Consider the following 18272-nt stretch of genomic DNA (forward strand, 5'->3'; position numbering starts at 1 on the left):
GGAGGAGAGAGCTGGCTGGACAAAAAGGGCTGGCAAAATTGATCTAAAGGTCAGCCGGTCAAACCCTGACTCATCGGCTAAAGTAACACGCATTATTAAGTACGCTACAATGCCCAGGGGGAACGTTTAGCTGTTCAAATCTACTTCTTGGTAACAAGCAATCCCAAGATGATTTATCCTATATGTTCAAAGAATCAGTAGGCTCTATAAGCGCCGTCATATAAGACCCAATCAAGGCAAGGCCGTGGTTTCAGCCTTGCATTTAGCTGTCAGAATTGAGTATATAAAAACAGATAAAGTATTATATCCCACGGCACAGATACTTTAGGCCTATAATGCCCCTTTCCCTCTGCTGTAGTGAGAAAGTATTGTTTTATATTTATATATTTATAGGCGCACACATTCCTCAGCCGGTGAGAACTGGGATGAAAATATCGTAGCTTTTCTGGTACAAGGAAACATTCCCAGGCCTGCTTAAGCATTAAGTGTTAAGCAGACAGAGTTATGGCAGTAAGCATTAAGTAGGCAGAAATATGGCAGGATCCAGGTTAAGACACCAAAGGGTCATGACATTAGCCTCATTTTAAAGGGCCTCCGGAAACACATACCTTATGAAATCATCTTCTTCCTCCCTCTTTGGTCTCAGCTGCTTGGGCTGGGCCATGTTCATCCAATTGGGCAGAGACTTCAAGAGGCGGCTGATGTCATCGTCTTTAGCCCAAGACGCGCTGATCACCAGCTTTTCATCCGACTGAACAATACTCCTAAATACAATCAGCAACAGTGACATTAAGGGGCAGGTTGAATTGGCTACGGACAGACTTCTGACCTTTTAATACTGTGGCTCACATTACAAATAAAACAGTTACCCGTGCAGAATTATGTGTCCCAGCTACAGATTCTGGGGCCTCTGCAGACCACAGGGATAATAAAGCCAGAAGGGTGGTTATACCGGCTAGAAGTAAGACCTCTCCCTCTGCAGTATTGGAGAGGAAATTTAAGAAAATTCCCTCTGAGCAAAGGTTACACACAAGACCACAAAGAGAACCTGAATCAATCAAACATGTATTTTTAAATTGGGTCTTTTATAACAAAATTGAAGAAGGATCTATTGCACTGTTAGTGGATAGGTTTCCCGGTAGGTCAAATAAAACCAGCAGTGGCGTATCTGCCTAGGGACAAGGGGTAACCCTTGTCCCCAGGCGCCACTCTTCTGGTCATGTGGGGGGAGCAAAATCAGCCCCCCATGTGACCAGGAAGTCCTGCTGTCTCATTGTTTTCGTGTGCCTTGACCCCGTCTGAGGCATGCAAAAACGACGAGACAGCAGGACGTCCTGCTGCCTCCAACTGCCCTCAACCCCGCCCTGGACTCCCCACTCCCTTCCTCCCCCCCTCCGGGCAGGCCAGAAGAGACTGCAGTCCCGGCCTTGGAGACCTTCTTTTATAAGCACTGAGGCCGGGGGTGGGGCTTGGGGAGCAGGAAGTCCCACCCCTTGGGGGGGCGTCCTGGAGACAATTTGTCTCCGGGCGCCATTTACCCCTGGTACGCCTCTGAAAACCAGACTCAATTATTTTTTCTCAGACAAGAATAATCAAACGACACGTGCAGTCACTCGCATTTGCATGGAGCTCGGTAAACTTAGAACATGCATTTCTTTTACCAGAAAATAAACTAGTTTTAATTTTATTTTCAGCCTGACAAGCATTTTCAAGTAATCGTCAAAGAATTTTCAAAAAAATTCTTCTGTGTGAATCTAGTGTAGACTACATTTATTGTAGAAGTGTACTTTTAGCCAATTCTTTTATATATACGTAGGTCACACAGATGGCATTGTTGTAGTGATTTTTATTGTTCTTTGTACTGGTCGTTGACAGTGATTAATTATTAAGATGATGATGAGGATGATTGAAGGATTGGAGCACCTTCCTTATGAGGAGAGGCTGCAGCGTTGGGGACTCTTTAGTTTGGAGAGGAGACGTCTGAGGGGGGATATGATTGAAGTCTATAAAATTATGCATGGGGTAGAAAATGTGGACAGAGAGACATTTTTCTCTCTTTTTCACAATACTAGAACCAGGGGGCATCCATTGAAAATGCTGGGGGGAAGAATTAGGACTAATCAAAGGAAACACTTCTTCACGCAACGTGGGATTGGTGTTTGGAATATGCTTCCACAGGTGGTGGTGATGGCCACTCACCTGGATAGCTTTAAAAAGGGCTTGGACATATTTATGGAGGAGAAGTCGATCTATGGCTACCAATCTTGATCCTCCTTGATCTCAGATTGCAAAGGCCTTAGCAGACCAGGTGTTCAGGAGCAGCAGCAGCAGAAGGCCATTGCTTTCACCTCCTGCATGTGAGCTCCCAAAGGCACCTGGTGGGCCACTGCAAGTAGCAGAGAGCTGGACTGGATGGACTCTGGTCTGATCCAGCAGGCTAATTCTTATGTTCTTATGTTCTTATCACAAGTCTTTTTAGAAGCAGCTTTTGCGAGAATTAGTCATGGTGGCAAAGAATTCTTTGAAACCCCAAAGTTTAGTAAGTTACATTAACCGGTTGGCTTGGTTTCTTCTGCCAAAAGCGAAATGAAAAGTCTTGTTTTCAAATGGCTGCTGGATCCCAGAGCCAAAGTCTCCATTTCAGCTTCAGCTAGTCTCTGGAACAAAGTGCTTTCCCATCTTCTAAACTATCAACCCTTGAGCTACAGCCCCTCTTTAAAAAAAATCAAGGCAAAATTAAAAACTAGATAAAAATGGCGGCCGGGAGTGCGGGATGCCTTGAATGACAAATAACCCTACAGCTTATACTGCAGAAAATCCAAAGGATCCTCATAGTATGCTCTGTTAAAAACAATATCAGAAAATTGTAGTCATTTGAGATGGGAGAGACCAATTGGGCTATTCCCCCCCCCATTTTCTTGTCAACGAAGGCCCGTTTGCTAGGTACGTCCGCCAGTACACTTAGACTACTCAAGTCTGAAATGACAACTGAGATGAGGCTGCGACTTCTCCGGGGCGTCTATTTCACAGTTTAACAAATACAACTATTTCCTCCTCGGTATTGCAGTTTGGAGAGGCATTTCTCAGGTTTGTTTCATCCAGTGTGCCTGTTGGACATCAGCATTAGCAGCGCAGCGTTTCTGGCTTCAAAGATGATCTAATAATTCAAGAAAGGGCAGACTCGAAGGTGGAATGGGAAGGATGCCTCCAGAAGGGAATTGGTGCTGCGTGACGGGCGATAATAGCAGCCGTGTTTATGTGGCCGTCATCTCCATCTTGCTTGGGACATTGCTTTCCTGCCGCATTTGGAGGAATTGCTCAACAAGGGCAGCCGCACGAGAAACTTGCTTCCTGAATGGCGCACTGAGGCCTAGATTGTGAATGTTGATTTGCCTGGTAGGGGCACCTGGGAGCACAAGTCCTGCTGTGTGGCAAGGAATTGACATTGTGGTCCTCCCAAGTATCATCTGGACTCGCATCAGTAAAGAGCTGGGGATGTTTAGTATAAGAACATAAGAACATAAGAACAAGCCAGCTGGATCAGACCAGAGTCCATCTAGTCCAGCTCTCTGCTACTCGCAGTGGCCCACCAGGTGCCTTTGGGAGCTCACGTGCAGGATGTGAAAGCAATGGCCTTAAGAACATCAGAAAGAGCCTGCTAGATCAGACCAGAGTCCATCTAGTCCAGCACTCTGCTACTCGCAGTGGCCCACCAGATGCCTTTGGGAGCTCACATGCAGGATGGGAAAGCAATGGCCTTAAGAACATCAGAAAGAGCCTGCTGGATCAGATCAGAGTCCATCTAGTCCAGCTCTCTGCTACTCGCAGTGGCCCACCAGGTGCCTTTGGGAGCTCACGTGCAGGATGTGAAAGCAAGGGCCTTCTGTGGCTGTTGCTCCCGAGCACCTGGTCTGTTAAGGCATTTGCAATCTGAGATCAAGGAGGATCAAGATTGGTAGCCATAGATCGACTTCTCCTCCATAAATCTATCCAAGTCCCTTTTAAACCTATCGAGGTTAGTGGCCATCACCACCTCCTGTGGCAAAATATTCCAAACACCAATCACACATTGCGTGAAGAAGTGTTTCCTTTTATTAGTCCTCATTCTTCCCCCCAGCATTTTCAATGGATGCCCCCTGGTTCTAGTATTGTGAAAAAGAGAGAAAAATGTCTCTCTGTCCACATTTTCTACCCCATGCATAATTTTATAGACTTCAATCATATCCCCCCTCAGACGCCTCCTCTCCAAACTAAAGAGTCCCAAACGCTGCAGCCTCTCCTCATAGGGAAGGTGCTCCAGTCCCTCAATCATCCTTGTTGCCCTTCTCTGCACTTTTTCTATCTCCTCAATATCCTTTTTGAGATGCGGCGACCAGAACTGGACACAGTACTCCAAGTGCGGTCGCACCACTGCTTTATATGGTGAAGTAGAAGGTTATGGTGAAGAGAAGGTTAAGATATGACATGATAGACCACGTTTAGATATTTGAAGGGATGCCATGTTGGTGGGGGAGCAAGCTCGTTTTCTGTGGCTCCAGAGACTAGGAGCAGGAGTCATGGGTTCAAGGTGAAGGAAAAGAGATTCCACCTAAACATCAGGAAAAACCTCCTGACAGTAAGGGCTGTTGAGCAGTGGAAGGCACTACTTCGGAGTGTGGTGGAGTCTCCTCCTTTGGAGGTTTTTAAAGAGAGGCTGGGTGGCCACCTGTCAGGAGTGCTTTCATTGTGTCCTCCTGCATTGCAGGGGGTTGATTCTTGGTGTAAGGAAGCTTTGTGTGTTCTGGTTCTGGAGGGTTTTCCAGACTGTGTGGCTGTGGTCTGGTGGATCTTGTTCCTAACGTTTCGCCTGCATCTGTGGCTAGCATCTTCAGAGGTGTATCACAGAGAAAAGTCTGTTACACACTGTTTCCAGTGTGTAACAGCAGTGGCGTAGGAGGTTAAGAGCTCATGTATCTAATCTGAAGGAACCGGGTTTGATTCCCCGCTCTGCCGCCTGAGCTGTGGAGGCTTATCTGGGGAATTCAGGTTAGCCTGTACACTCCCACACACGCCAGCTGGGTGACCTTGGGCTAGTCACAGCTTCTCGGAGCTCTCTCAGCCCCACCCACCTCACAGGGTGTTTGTTGTGAGGGGGAAGGGCAAGGAGATTGTCAGCCCCTTTGAGTCTCCTTACAGGAGAGAAAGGGGGGATATAAATCCAAACTCTTCTTCTTCTTCTTCTTCTTTCAGATTTCCCTCTGTGATACACCTCTGAAGATGCCAGCCACAGATGCAGGCGAAACGTTAGGAACGAGATCCACGAGACCACGGCCACACAGCCAGGAAAACCCACCAGAACCAGTTGAACCCGGCCTCGAAAGCCTTCAACAATACTTTGTGTGTTCTTTTTTTCACCTTCTCTTCTGATGCGGCAGATGCATGAGGATAATGCTAACGGGACAAAACGGCAGATAGCCCCGAGATGCTGACAGCTATAGCAGAAAGCACTCATCTGAACGCAGCCTGCCCCTTTCCCAACCCCCAGCAACTCATTCTGCAATTTTTCCTGTTCCACTAATGGGGTTAATCATTACCACCAACCTGACAATCTAATAATTAGTTCCGGGCTCAATGGACCACAGAAAGAGCCATCTGCGGTGCTGTGTCGTATCGGGCTCCTGGGGGGGGGGGGACAGGAAAGAGGCCCACCACACACACAGGCGACGGGGCATCGTGGCAAACGGCCTGGCCTCTCCCACAGCTTGACGTCTTGTGCGCAGGAGACATCTGCGTGAGGTGGTGGGGTGCAGTCGGGCCTCCAAGGGCTCCAAAACCCAAAGGACTGCTAATAGTCCTGGAAAATGATACGGCTAGAATGCTCGCACCCTGGCGCTGGGAAAAAAGGCTGCAGTCCATGGGGAGCTGGCCGGAGCTCAGTTATTCAGGTGGCTGAGAGCCAGCGTGGTGTGGCAGTTAAGAGCAGGTGGATTCTAATCTGGAGAAACGGGTTTGATTCCCCACTCCTCCACTTGAGTGGCAGAGGCTTATCTGGTGAACCAGATGTGTTTCCGCGCTCTGACATTCCTGCTGGGTGACCTTGGGCTAGTCACAGTTCTCCAGAACTCTCTCAGCCCCATCTGTCTCACAAGGTGTCTGTTGTGGGGAGAGGAAGGGAAAGGAGCTTGTAAGCCACCTTGAATCTCCTTACAGGAGAGAAAGGTAGGGTATAAATCCAAACTCCTCCTCCTCCTCCTCCTCCTCCTCCTCCTCCTCCTCCTCCTCCTCCTCCTCCTCTTCTTCTTCTTCTTCTTCTTCTTCTTCTTCTTCTTCTTCTTCTTCTTCTTCTTCTTCTTCTTCTTCTTCTTCTTCTTCTTCTTCTTCTTCTTCTTCTTCTTCTTCTTCTTCTTCTTCTTCTTCTAACTGCATTCAGTAATGGAAAGGACTATACATACATGTCAGAAGTGAAGATCCAGACCCGGGTTCTCACAGTCCTAGCTGGCCACTCTATCTGCCACACTCCACAGACAATCGTTGTGGAGTGGTTAAGAGCAGTGGACTCTAATCTGGTGAGCCGAGTTTGATTCCTCGCTCTTACACATGAATGGCGGACTCTTATCTGGTAAATTGGATTTGTTTCCCCGCTTCTACACATGAAGCCTCCTGGGTGACCATGGGCCAACCAGTTTTCTTGAAACTCTCTCAGCCCCCACCCCCACCTCAGAAGTGTCTGTTTTGGGGAGAGGAAGGGACTGGAGTATGTAAGTTGCTCTGAGACTCCTTATGACTGAGAAAAGCAGGGTATAAATTCAAACTCCTCCTCCTCCTCCTCCTCCTCCTCCTCCTCCTCCTCCTCCTCCTCCTCCTCCTCTTCTTCTTCTTCTTCTTCTTCTTCTTCTTCTTCTTCTTCTTCTTCTTCTTCTTCTTCTTCTTCTTCTTCTTCTTCTTCTTCTTCTTCTTCTTCTTCCTCCTCCTCCTCCTCCTCCTCACTCGACCACAGATCCAGTGTAGTGTTGTGGTTAAGAGTACTGGGTTTGGTTCTCCACTCCTCCATATGAGTGGCAGCTTCTAACTTGGTGAACTAAATTTGTTTCCCTGCTCCTACATGTGGAGCCTCCTGGTCACAGTTCTCTCTGAACTCTCTCAGTCCCGCCTGTCTTTTGGGTGGAGGGGAAGGGAAGATGTTTGTAAACTGCTTTGACACTCTTTAAAGGTAGAGGAAAGTAAGGTATAAAAACCAAGTATCTTCCTCCTCCTCCTCCTCCTCCTCCTCCTCCTCCTGCTCCCACCCCTCATCCCCACCCTCACCCCCCTGACCAGCATCTATAGGGGGGCTTCCAGAGAGGCTTGCCAAATGCCTGGAGGAAAGAGGAAAGTCTTTGCCACGCTCCTAAACCAGTAAAGGGTTGCAAGTGCCTTGACTCGGTTAACACACATAAACACACAAACAGCTGCTTGGAGAACTGGACCTGGTCTCACTGCACGGAATTTCAGAGGCCTCAGTCCCCCTCCCAGACTACAAATCCCACAATGCTTCAACCTCCTCTCTTCGGCAAGGCTAACTCTGGTCCAGCCTTACCCAAAGCACGACTTACCTGTAGGCCAGCGTGCAGGTGTCCCTGTACTCCTGAAGCTTCACGCACACCATGTTGAGGAACTGGTCCGAGTACGCGCTCAGGTCATGCATCAGGTTCATGAGGTCCTGGATGGTTTTCTCCACAATCACCGTGCTCTGAGAAACAAACACAAAAATACAATTACCGTATATACTCGAGTATAAGCCGACTTTTCAGCACATTTTTAGTGCTGAAAAAGCCCCCCTCGACTTATACTCGAGTATATACGGTAATTCCAAGATGGCGGCCGGAGCTGTGGCTGCTGTGGGGATCCGGTAAGCATGTTGCTGCTCTTTTTCTAACTCACCAGAGAGCCATAAAAACAAGCTGTAAGGACAGCCTGCATAGCATTACAAATAGTGTGTGTGTGTGTGTGTGTGTGTGTGTGTGTGTGTGTGTGTGTGTGTGTGTGTGTGTGTGTGTGTGTGTGTGTGTGTGTGTGTGTGTGTGTGTGTGTGTGTTAAAAGAAACCGAGGCATTTCTCTCCTAAGGGTTATTGGCGCGTTGCATTCTAGATGAATACAATTCTTCATACAGTAGTTTACTGCCACATACTGATGTTGCTGAAGACAAAGACTTTCTTTGAAGCAAAGTTTAGGCTGGCATGGCTATGAATCCCAGAATTATTCTACATTTGGAGGAAAACAGTGGTTCATTTGTGTTCCTAGAGAGCTAGAAAGCTGCTCATCCCTAATGCCAACTCTGTTAAGCAACTCTATCTCATCTGGCTCCCAAATCTTCTGCTTTTAGCTACTACTGAGTCAAGTTCAAGGCTTATACTTGAGTCAATAAGTTTCCCAGGTCTTTTTGTGGTAAAATTAGATGCCTCAGCTTATATTCGGGTCGGCTTATACTTGAGTATATACGGTACGGTACTTAAACACTGGTTTGAGGCATTTTTTTGCAGTCAAGTCACAGCTAGCTTAAGGCAAACACATAGGGTTTTCAGATTAGAGTCTTAACCACTACACCGCCTGGCTCTGTTTAGGACATAAGCCTTTTCCCCTTCCCTTGTCCCCCTTTGTGACAGACAACCCGGTCAGCCTGGGTCCTTAGCAGCAGCTCATCCCATGTGACAGGTGTTGGAAGTGAAGGACTTTACACTGTTACGCTGTTTCCTGCCTCAACCTACAGAGGGGTTTTTACTAGAGAGCTAGTGGCTAGATAGGGACCTAGGGATTTGACACCTTTACTCTAAGGTGACCAGATGGTCACCTTTGTGAACCGGGACGGGGGGGTAGGCGGCTGCGCACGCACACATGCACGCGAGCCGCAGGAGTGCACGGCCTTCTGGGGCTTGCCGTTTCCCACCCTGTGACAGGGTGGGAAACGGCAAGCCCCAGAAGGCCATGCTCCTGCGGCCGTGCGCGCGAAAGGCTGCCGCACTGCCTTGCGCCCTAGAAGGCAGTGCGGCAGCCTCCCAAAAATCGGGACAATTTAAATAACCCGCGGGACGCGGGACAAATAGTTCGAAGGCGGGACTGTCCCGCCAAAAGCGGGATGTCTGGTCAGCTTACTTTACTCTATCATGCTGGTTCTATCCCTTTGATGTTAGACTGATACTCTCAGGGACTTCCTTCCTTCCGGCTTCTTCCTCGACCCCTTCTCCATTCTTATTCCTACCATGCCTAGAGAGAGGATGGATGCTCCGTGCATCCATCTCCATCCAGCTAGATTAGGATAGTAGAGTGACTCTATCTACCTACCTTTCTATCCAGAATGGAGTTCACAGAGCCCTTCGGGGGTTGGGCGGGATATAAATGTGAAAAATAAATAAAAAATTAAAAAATTAAAAAATAATAAATACTCTTTTAATTAGATTAGAAACTACAACTGACTCCGACTTTCTTTGGTGTAAGCTTGCCGCACGTTGGGATCCATCACGCGCACGCACGCGCACGAGGTCAGGCTTCCGCTGTTTTCTAGCCCCCCGTGCCGCTCTGCTAACTACGAATAGGGATCATCTCCAACTACCAGGAGCACTTATCCCAACAGGAGCGGGGGAGCCCTTCACAGCACTGGGAGCCGTCCGATGTGCGGCCATCTCCCACGAATCTCTTCTCCGTCACTGAGGTTCCCAGTTCATTCAACCTTTTCTTGTAGGGCAACCTCTCCAGCCCCTCTTTCGTACATGTTCCGTTATGTGGTTCAGGGGAGGGAAGGTGGGATGGTATTGCCTGCTCCTGTCAGATCTTGGAAGCTAAGCAGACTTGGCACTTGGATGGGAGACCACCAAGCATGGCTCTGCAGAGGAAGACAGTGCTTCTCGTAGAATCCTAGAGTGGGAAGAGACCCCCAAGGGCCATCAAGTCCAACCCCCTGCCATGCAGGAACACATCATCAAAACACGTGTCTTGAAAGCCTCTTGCTGGGGACCCCATGAGTTGGAAGCTAAGCAGGGTCAGTACTTGGATGGGAGGCCACCAAGGATGACTCTACAGAGGAAGACAACGGTCAACCACCTCTTGTGTAAGCTTGCCGCACATTGGGATCCATCACGCGCACGCGCGCGCACGAGGTCAGGCTTCCGCTGTGTTCTAGCCGCCCGTGCCGCTCTGCTAACTACGAATAGGGATCATCTCCAACTACCAGGAGCACTTATCCCAACAACAGGTAACAGACTGAGGCTGTAGCCCCTCCCCCTGGGGAAATGCTGAAGCTGAATCCGGGTCTGGTGCCATCCCGGGACACTCCCAACAGCCTAGACCGGGTGATTCTGCAGTCAAAGCTTCTTCCAAAGCCAGCTTGTGTTTACATATCAAACTCAAGTCCTCCACGGGGGGTTGTCGTCGTCGACAGAGATAGGTGAGACATCCACCCTCCCTGCTTGCTCCAGTCATCCAAAAGGGGAGACGCAGCTGGACACTTTGCATTTGAAGCCGCAAAAGCTCGTTGCGGTCAAAGCCAGAAGCCTCTTGCCTACCTGCCTTCCCACCCCCGGCTTCCTTCTGAACATTGATTTTAAGATTAAAGCTGTGCAGAAGGACCCGGATCCATAATCCCGTTGCTGCAGATTCACCGGTGAGTGACAGCGATCGATTCTCCTCTCCAATGTGCTGAAAAGAATCAGGAAGCCTCACTCTTGCCCGGTGCCGCAACTCGGCTTTTTTGCATGTAGGGCGCATTAAGGCCTGGAGAAGGATGACGGGCGTCAAAGGCACTTTGAAGCATTCGTCCTGAGCTGCACGTGGATGGCGGCAAAAGGCATATAGATTGATGGCACACGGCAAGCCCATTCCACTCCTGCCCAATCAAATCCCTTGGTCCTGGACAGCAGGCTGCCGGGGCAATGAGAACCGTCCTGGTCCTGGTGTCTGCCCAAGACTGCAAACAGCCAGTCCCCTAACAGTTGGCAAGCCCCCAGGTGTGGCTAGAAGAAGAAGAAGAAGAAGAAGAAGAAGAAGAAGAAGAAGAAGAAGAAGAAGAAGAAGAAGAAGAAGAAGAAGAAGAAGAAGAAGAAGAAGAAGAAGAAGAAGAAGAAGAGGAGGAGGAGGAGGAGGAGGAGGAGGAGGAGGAGGAAGAAGAAGAGGAGGAGGAGGAGGAGGAAGAAGAAGAAGAAGAGGAGGAGGAGGAGGAGGAGGAGGAAGAGGAGGAAGAAGAAGAAGAGGAGGAGGAGGAGGAGGAGGAGGAAGAGGAGGAGGAGGAGGAGGAGGAAGAGGAGGAAGAAGAAGAAGAAGAGGAGGAGGAGGAGGAAGAAGAAGAGGAGGAGGAGGAGGAAGAAGAAGAAGAGGAGGAGGAGGAGGAGGAGGAGGAGGAGGAAGAAGAAGAAGAAGAAGAAGAAGAAGAAGAAGAAGAAGAAGAAGAAGAAGAAGAAGAAGAAGAAGAAGAAGAAGAAGAGTAGTAGTAGTAGTAGTAGTAGTAGTAGTTTGGATTTATATCCCCCCTTTCTCTCCTGCAGGAGACTCAAAGGGGCTGACAATCTCCTTGCCCTTCCTCCTCACAACAAACACCCTGTGTGGGTGGGGCTGAGAGAGCTCCGAGAAGCTGTGACTAGCCCAAGGTCACCCAGCTGGCATGTGTGGGAGTGCACAGGCTAATCTGAATTCCCCAGATAAGCCTCCGCAGCTCAGGCGGCAGAGCTGGGAATCAAACCCGGTTCCTCCAGATTAGATACACAAGGTGAACGCTCCGCTGGGTGTTTATGTTGAGGGGCTAGAAAAGGCTGAACAGCTTTAAGAACCTTATTCTCTTCACAAGAAAAGAAACCAGGACAGGCTGATACACAAGCTCTTAACCTCCTACGCCACTGCTGCTCCTGAACACACTGCAAAAGAACAGAGGTGTATTGGGGGAAAACAGTGCCCAGAGACAACACTTGCTCCAGGTGTGCCCCCCCTCCGCCCCCCAGAGGCTGCTGGGGCTCCCAATCCTTCTATCCCCAGCTGCGAAAGACATGACCGGGCACTACACTGGCCGGCTCAGCTTCTCACCTCCGGCTAGTAGGCTATCCCTGGATGGAGGACTCTATGCTGTGAGGACTCCAAAAAGCTATCCATCCCATTTCCCAGCTTTCTCTGGTGATGCTCGACACAGAATTTCTAGGACAGAGGTCCCAAAACCTTTTGAGCTGGAGGGCACCTTTGAAAGTATGACGCAGTGTGGCGCACACAACCACAACATGGCTGTCTAAAATGGCCACCGCGAGAAGAGTAGCCAGTCACAAAATGGCTGCCACAAGGGGAGAAGCCAGTCGCAAAATGGCTGCGGCAACTTATCATCAGTCACGCTATAAAGATCTTTGCTACCACAGCCACTTCTAAAAAAACCTTTGAGCTTAAGGGCACCTTCAGAAGTCTGACACAGTGTGCTGCACGCAGCCACAAAATGGCTGCCCAAAATGGCCGCCACAGGACGGGGAGCAAAATGGCTGCCACAACACATCTTCAGTTGCACAGTGAAGATTTTTGTCACCACAGCCACCTTTAGCAAACCCCTCCACAGTCAATCAAATCTCCAGTGGCCAATCCAAAGCCTTGCTGGGCCAAGGTCCCACTTGTGAGGCACCAAAAAGGGCACTTTGGGTGCTCCATGCTGCCCCAGGGCATCGGGCTAGAGTTTCTTGTGGCACAATCTGAAACCTCCAGGAGCCTTGCAAACTCCCCCAGAATTGATGTTTTTATGCTGCTAGTCTGTTGCTCACCTGAAGCAGCCTGATTTCAGCATGTCCTGGTTTCTTTTCTTGTGAAGAGAATAAGGTTCTTAAAGAAGAAGAAGAAGAAGAAGAAGAGTTTGGATTTATATCCCCCCTTTCTCTCCTGCAGGAGACTCAAAGGGGCTGACAATCTCCTTGCCCTTCCCCCCTCACAACAGACACCCTGTGAGGTGGGTGGGGCTGAGAGAGCTCCGAGAAGCTGTGACTAGCCCAAGGTCACCCAGCTGGCATGTGTGGGAGTGCCCAGGCTAATCTGAATTCCCCAGATAAGCCTCCACAGCTCAGGCGGCAGAGCTGGGAATCAAACCCGGTTCCTCCAGATTAACCTCCTACGCCACTGCTGCTCCTTAGATGTTCCCTTGCATTGTGCAGCTTTTACGTTAGCTCGTTTTAACATTCCTCCCTCAAAAAGTATTTGCTGGGAGATACCAGAAGACTCCACAGCAGGAGAAAACGTGGACATGCTCTCCAAGCTCTCTTGACACAGTTCCTCGTCTGCCAGCGACATGCAATTCCACGCAACGGCTTCATTAGCCCTTTACCCCGTTCCAGAGATGTCACGAATGAGGACAGCGGTGTTCAATGCTTGCTAAATGATTGCGCTCCAGAGATTACCACGATGGTTGCTAAGGTTCTTGCAGAAATTGTTACAGTCAGAAGGTAGACTATTGTGAGATTTATCTCTAGACCCAGTTACGCTGTGTCATTTAAATGCCAATAAAGGATGAATGAATGAAAGAAAAAGTGCCACCAGGTCACCGTGACCCCATAGGGTTTTCAAGGTGAAAGACGACTAGAGGTGGTTTGTCATCACCTGCATTTGCATAGCAACCCTGGACTTCCTTGATAGCCACCTATTCAAGAAGAAGAGAAGAGTTTGGATTTATATCCCACCTTTCCCCTCCTGTAGGGAGACTCAAGGTGGCTTACAAGCTCCTTTCCCTTCCTCTCATCACACCAGACACCTTGTGAGGTTGGTGGGGATGAGAAAGTTTAGAGAGAACTGTGACTAGCCCAAGGTCACCCAGCAGGAATGTTGGAGTGCGGAAACACATCTGGTTCACCAGGTAAGCCTCTGCCACTCAGGTGGAGGAGTGGGGAATCCAACCCGGTTCTCCAGATTCAAATCCACCTGCTCTTAGCCACTATACCACGCTGGGCCGACCCTGCTTAACTTCTGAGACCCGATAAGATCGGTCTAGCTGGGCAAAGCCACACAGGAGAATTCCCCACCCAAGACGCTGTTCCTCACCAGAACGGTCAACTCTGAAGTCCGAGTGACTAGGGACAAAATGTGGGGCTGCAAGAGTCCTGAGAGAACTGTGACAAGCCTAGGGTCACCCAGCAGGAATGTCAGAGTGTGGAAGCACGTCTGGTTCACCAGATAAGCCACTGCCACTCAGGTGGAGGAGTGGGGAATCAAACCCGGTTCTCCAGATTAGAATCCACCTGCTCTTAGCCACTATACCACGCTGGGCCGACCCTGCTTAACTTGATCAGATCGGTCTAGCTGGGCGAAGCCGCTCAGGAGAATTCCCCACCCAAGGTGCTGTTCCTCACCAGAACGGTCAACTCTGAAGTCCGAGTGACTAGGGACAAAATTGGCACCCTCTTGACGGTTTTTCACACGGGTCCATTGACAGGAATTGGGTTCCTTGTTTGCTTGGGGTTTCAATTTAATTTTCCTCAGCTGCCTCCCAGCTGGAGTTCGGGCGCTACTTGATTCGGAGAAGGAGGCTTCGGAAAACATGATTCATTTTCCCCGTGTAGATGGAGCTGGCGGGGTCTCTACAGCAGGGGGCTCCGGTGACCCGTGGTGGGGCACTATTCATTAGGAGAAGGGAGCGGCAAATGTATAAATCAACATGTCAGCTGACGCAGCTGGGGCTCGACCCAGCGGGAGTGCAAGATACATATAGATTTGTTCCACTCCACGCCGTTTTCACCTCGCTGCGGGAGCACGGGCTGCGCTGTAATCCATCAGGCTGACAAAACCCTAGACAATTCGGCTCGGCTCCTCCTCCACCTCTGGGGCAGAGTGGAGGGGAAGGGGAGGCACCTGGCGATCACCTTAAGAGGTGAGCGGCTGGAAAACTATACTGCTTAAGGAGCAGAGGTCTCTCAGTCTGTGTTAACCAGGAGAGGTACACAGAACCTCCAGGTTTAGAGGCAGACTACCTTTGCTCTATGCACTGGCTGGGCAGAACTGTTGGCTTCAGGGCCCAGTGTGAGAGGAGGAGGAGGAGGAGGAGGAGGAGGAGGAGGAGGAGGAGGGGGAGAAGGAGGAGGAGGAGGAGTTTGGATTTATATCCCCCTTTCTCTCCTGCAGGAGACTCAAAGGGGCTGACAATCTCCTTGCCCTTCCCCCCTCACAACAAACACCCTGTGAGGTGGGTGGGGCTGAGAGAGCTCCGAGAAGCTGTGACTAGCCCAAGGTCACCCAGCTGGCGTGTGTGGGAGTGCACAGGCTAATCTGAATTCCCCAGATAAGCCTCCACAGCTCAGGCGGCAGAGCCGGGAATCAAACCCGGTTCCTCCAGATTAGATACACGAGCTCTTAACCTCCTACGCCACTGCTGCTCCAGATGATGGGGATAAACACCAGATGATGGGGATAAAACAATGCCACCCTCCCCTGGTACTGGTAAGCTTTTCATCACATCCATTTTCTTCCTGACGTATTTCAGCGCCGGCTCTCCTCCGCTCAAAGCAGCTAATGAGATTTTAAAAGCAGAAATCCAGTCCAAAGAGCTGCCGAAACGAAACGCTAGCCTATATGGACCCCGGGCTTGGCCCAGAAAGGCAGCTATTAAGCTCTTGACCGTGTGCCACCACTTGCCGTCGGGCCAGGCCGAGAATATGTTGCAGTTCCAGTAAAGTCTCTTGATAGATCTGGCCTCCCCCCCCCCTCCGTGATTGATATGTTCCACCGGAGCAGATGGCTCCCTGCCGATCTCGCCGCACACGAACTCCCGAGCAGTTGCAGATTCCACCGAATAAGCATTTCGGTTCCGTCTTGGGCTCATACATTATCTTCCCCGTGCTAACGACCGTCAAGTTACTGTCCTGTGAAAAAACCCATTTAGCTCGAGCGGCGCTGGCTGCAAAGCAGGAAATGAAGGGCACCGGGAAAGCCGAAGCGGGCACCAGGAGAGCGTGGGCACAGCCGTCCACGGAGCGCTCATCCATTACCCAATCAGCGCCATTTCCAAACCCAGCGGGGTCCGGCTGGGATCCTGCTGGGAAACAGAAATTAACTTGGAATGGAGGTAATTCATCTTCAGACGCGAGCCATCGTTCCAAAGTGCTCCCCGGCAATACGAGGCAGATCCAGCAGCAGCAGCAGCTGCAGAGTCCATTTGTTATAGCAAACATTTTCTGCAAAGCAACAGATCCCTGGCTGTTGTGGGCTTTCCGGGCTGTGTGGCCGTGGTCTGGTAGTTTTCGCTCCTGGTGTTTCGCTCGCATCTACAGCTGGCATCTTCCGAGGCATGTCCCGGTAAGATGTGTTCCTCTTTGTGCCACAATGTGGAGTGATTTTGAGGTGGGGTATATAGAATCATAGAATTGGAAGAGATCCCCAAGGGCCATCCAGTCCAACCCCCTGCCATGAAAAACACAATCAAAGCACTCCTGACAGACGGGGGAAATGAGATGACCCCTCAAGTTCTTGCAGGTCCCCAATTATTCCTTCTGATAGCAAACTTAGGGGCTGTAAGTAGGGCAGGAAAATGGGACCACCTAAAAATAATGTGGCGGTTTCTGCATTCTTGGGGGATTCTTTAGGCGAGATGAAAATATTAATTTAAAAAACTGCTTCCCAAATGGCTTGATAAAAATGCTTATTGCTCTTGGATTGTTAAGTCAACGGCAGGACACAGATTTAAGAAACATGCAGACTTGGTCTTCTCCAGCTAACATGCAGTGATGGCGAACCATTTCGAGACCGAGTGCCCGAATTGCAACCCCAAACTCACTTATTTATCGCAAAGTGCCAACACGGCAATTTAACCCGAATACTGAGGTTTCAGTTTAGAAAAAACAGTTGGCTCCGAGGCGTGCGTTACTCAGGAGTAAGCTTGGTGCTAGTCGGTGGTTTTGCTTTGAAGCAACCGTGCAACTCTTCCAACGGGTGATTCACAACCCTAGGAGGGTTTACTCAGAAGCAAGCCCCATTGCCAGCAACCGAGCTTACTTCCAGGTAAAGGATCGAGCTTTAGTTCTCTGCATGAAAATCAGTGGGGTTTAACAGCGCTTAACAGGGTTACCTACACTGCTTCCCCAAAACTTAGGTTTAATGCTAATAATCGAGCCCAGTGGCCCAGGCCAGCCTAGATGTGGGGGGGGGGGGACTCTATTTCCGCGTGCCCACAGAGAGGGCTCTGAGTGCCACCTCTGTCACCTGTGCCATAGGTTCTCCACCACTGGCATATAGTATCAGATTTGGGGTGGGAGGGAAGAAACGGATTAATATACTGTCAAAGGCTTTCACGGCCAGAATCACTGGGGTGCTGTGTGGTTTCCGGGCTGTATACTCCACTTGCTTTCCATTCCTACCATCAGATCCTCTGAAGATGCCAGCCACAGATGCCGGCGAAACGTCAGGAGAGAATGCTGCTAGAACACGGCCAGACAGCCCAGAAACCACACAGCACCCCAAACGGATTAATAGCTAATTCCCTTTGCAATTCCTTGTGGGTTCCCAGTTTTTCGGTTATTCCTCACTTCTACTGAAAGAAGTTGCTGGGTTCTTCCGAAGAAGTGAGTAAGAAGGTGGCTAAGAACAGAGAGTTGACTGGAAGGGCACTCTCCGCAGGCCTCCTGTAACAGCTGTCTGGATTAATAGCATATACAGTCACCCGGAGGCTTCGGATAATGTGCTTGTCAACAGACGCCAGCGTGGAGCAGCTTGAAGACTCCAAATGACTTATTCACAGGCTCCTCCGGTACCCTTCAAGATCTCCAGCGCCTGCATCTCCGTCCATCTGCCTGACCTTTTGCTAACTTGCTTTATCGTCATGGTCAGTTATTAAGGCCAGATTATTATTTATACTGGACAGATATTTTGTCCTTCCCCAAATGTCACCAAGAGCTCGGCACAGCCGGCAGCGATGAACACCAAATGCAGCACAGGTTGCCTAGCGTCCCGGGGTCTTTGTGGCCTTACTGAAGATCACGGCATACATCTGCGAGGGGGAAAATCTAATATTTTTCGATCTTAGGTTGTAACTGCCTTGAAAAGGGTGGTGATGGCGGCACATGGTCCCTCAGGAACGTACTCCCCACCAAGAAATACGGGTAAATTCAGCTAAGGCCTAAAAGGTAACCTGCGGAAGTAGACCATGAACTCAACATGAGTCAGCAGTGTGATGCGGCAGCCAAGAAAGCCAATGCAATTCTGGGCTGCATCCATAGGCATCTAGTGTCTAGATCAGGGGTCTGCAACCTGCAGCCCTCCAGACTTCAAATCCCATCAACCCTTGCCAGCACGGCCAATTGTAGTCAAGAGCTGTTGTCACCTTCCAATG

The 18272-nt window shown here is 49.9% G+C and overlaps 1 protein-coding gene across 1 annotated transcript in view; it reads right to left on the reverse strand.

The window, feature by feature from the left end:
• LOC125435287 (exocyst complex component 4-like) overlaps window positions 1-18272 on the reverse strand; it is a 101027-nt gene that overhangs the window by 59075 nt on the left and 23680 nt on the right. The window contains exons 3-4 of the mRNA XM_048501475.1: window positions 7572-7708; window positions 609-764 (exon numbers count right to left, since the gene is read on the reverse strand). Of these exons, the coding sequence (XP_048357432.1) occupies window positions 609-764; window positions 7572-7708 (293 nt within the window). The remainder of the gene's footprint in view (window positions 1-608; window positions 765-7571; window positions 7709-18272) is intronic.

Source organism: Sphaerodactylus townsendi, linkage group LG06 (assembly GCF_021028975.2).
Source record: "Sphaerodactylus townsendi isolate TG3544 linkage group LG06, MPM_Stown_v2.3, whole genome shotgun sequence".
Classification (NCBI taxonomy): Eukaryota; Metazoa; Chordata; class Lepidosauria; order Squamata; family Sphaerodactylidae; genus Sphaerodactylus; species Sphaerodactylus townsendi.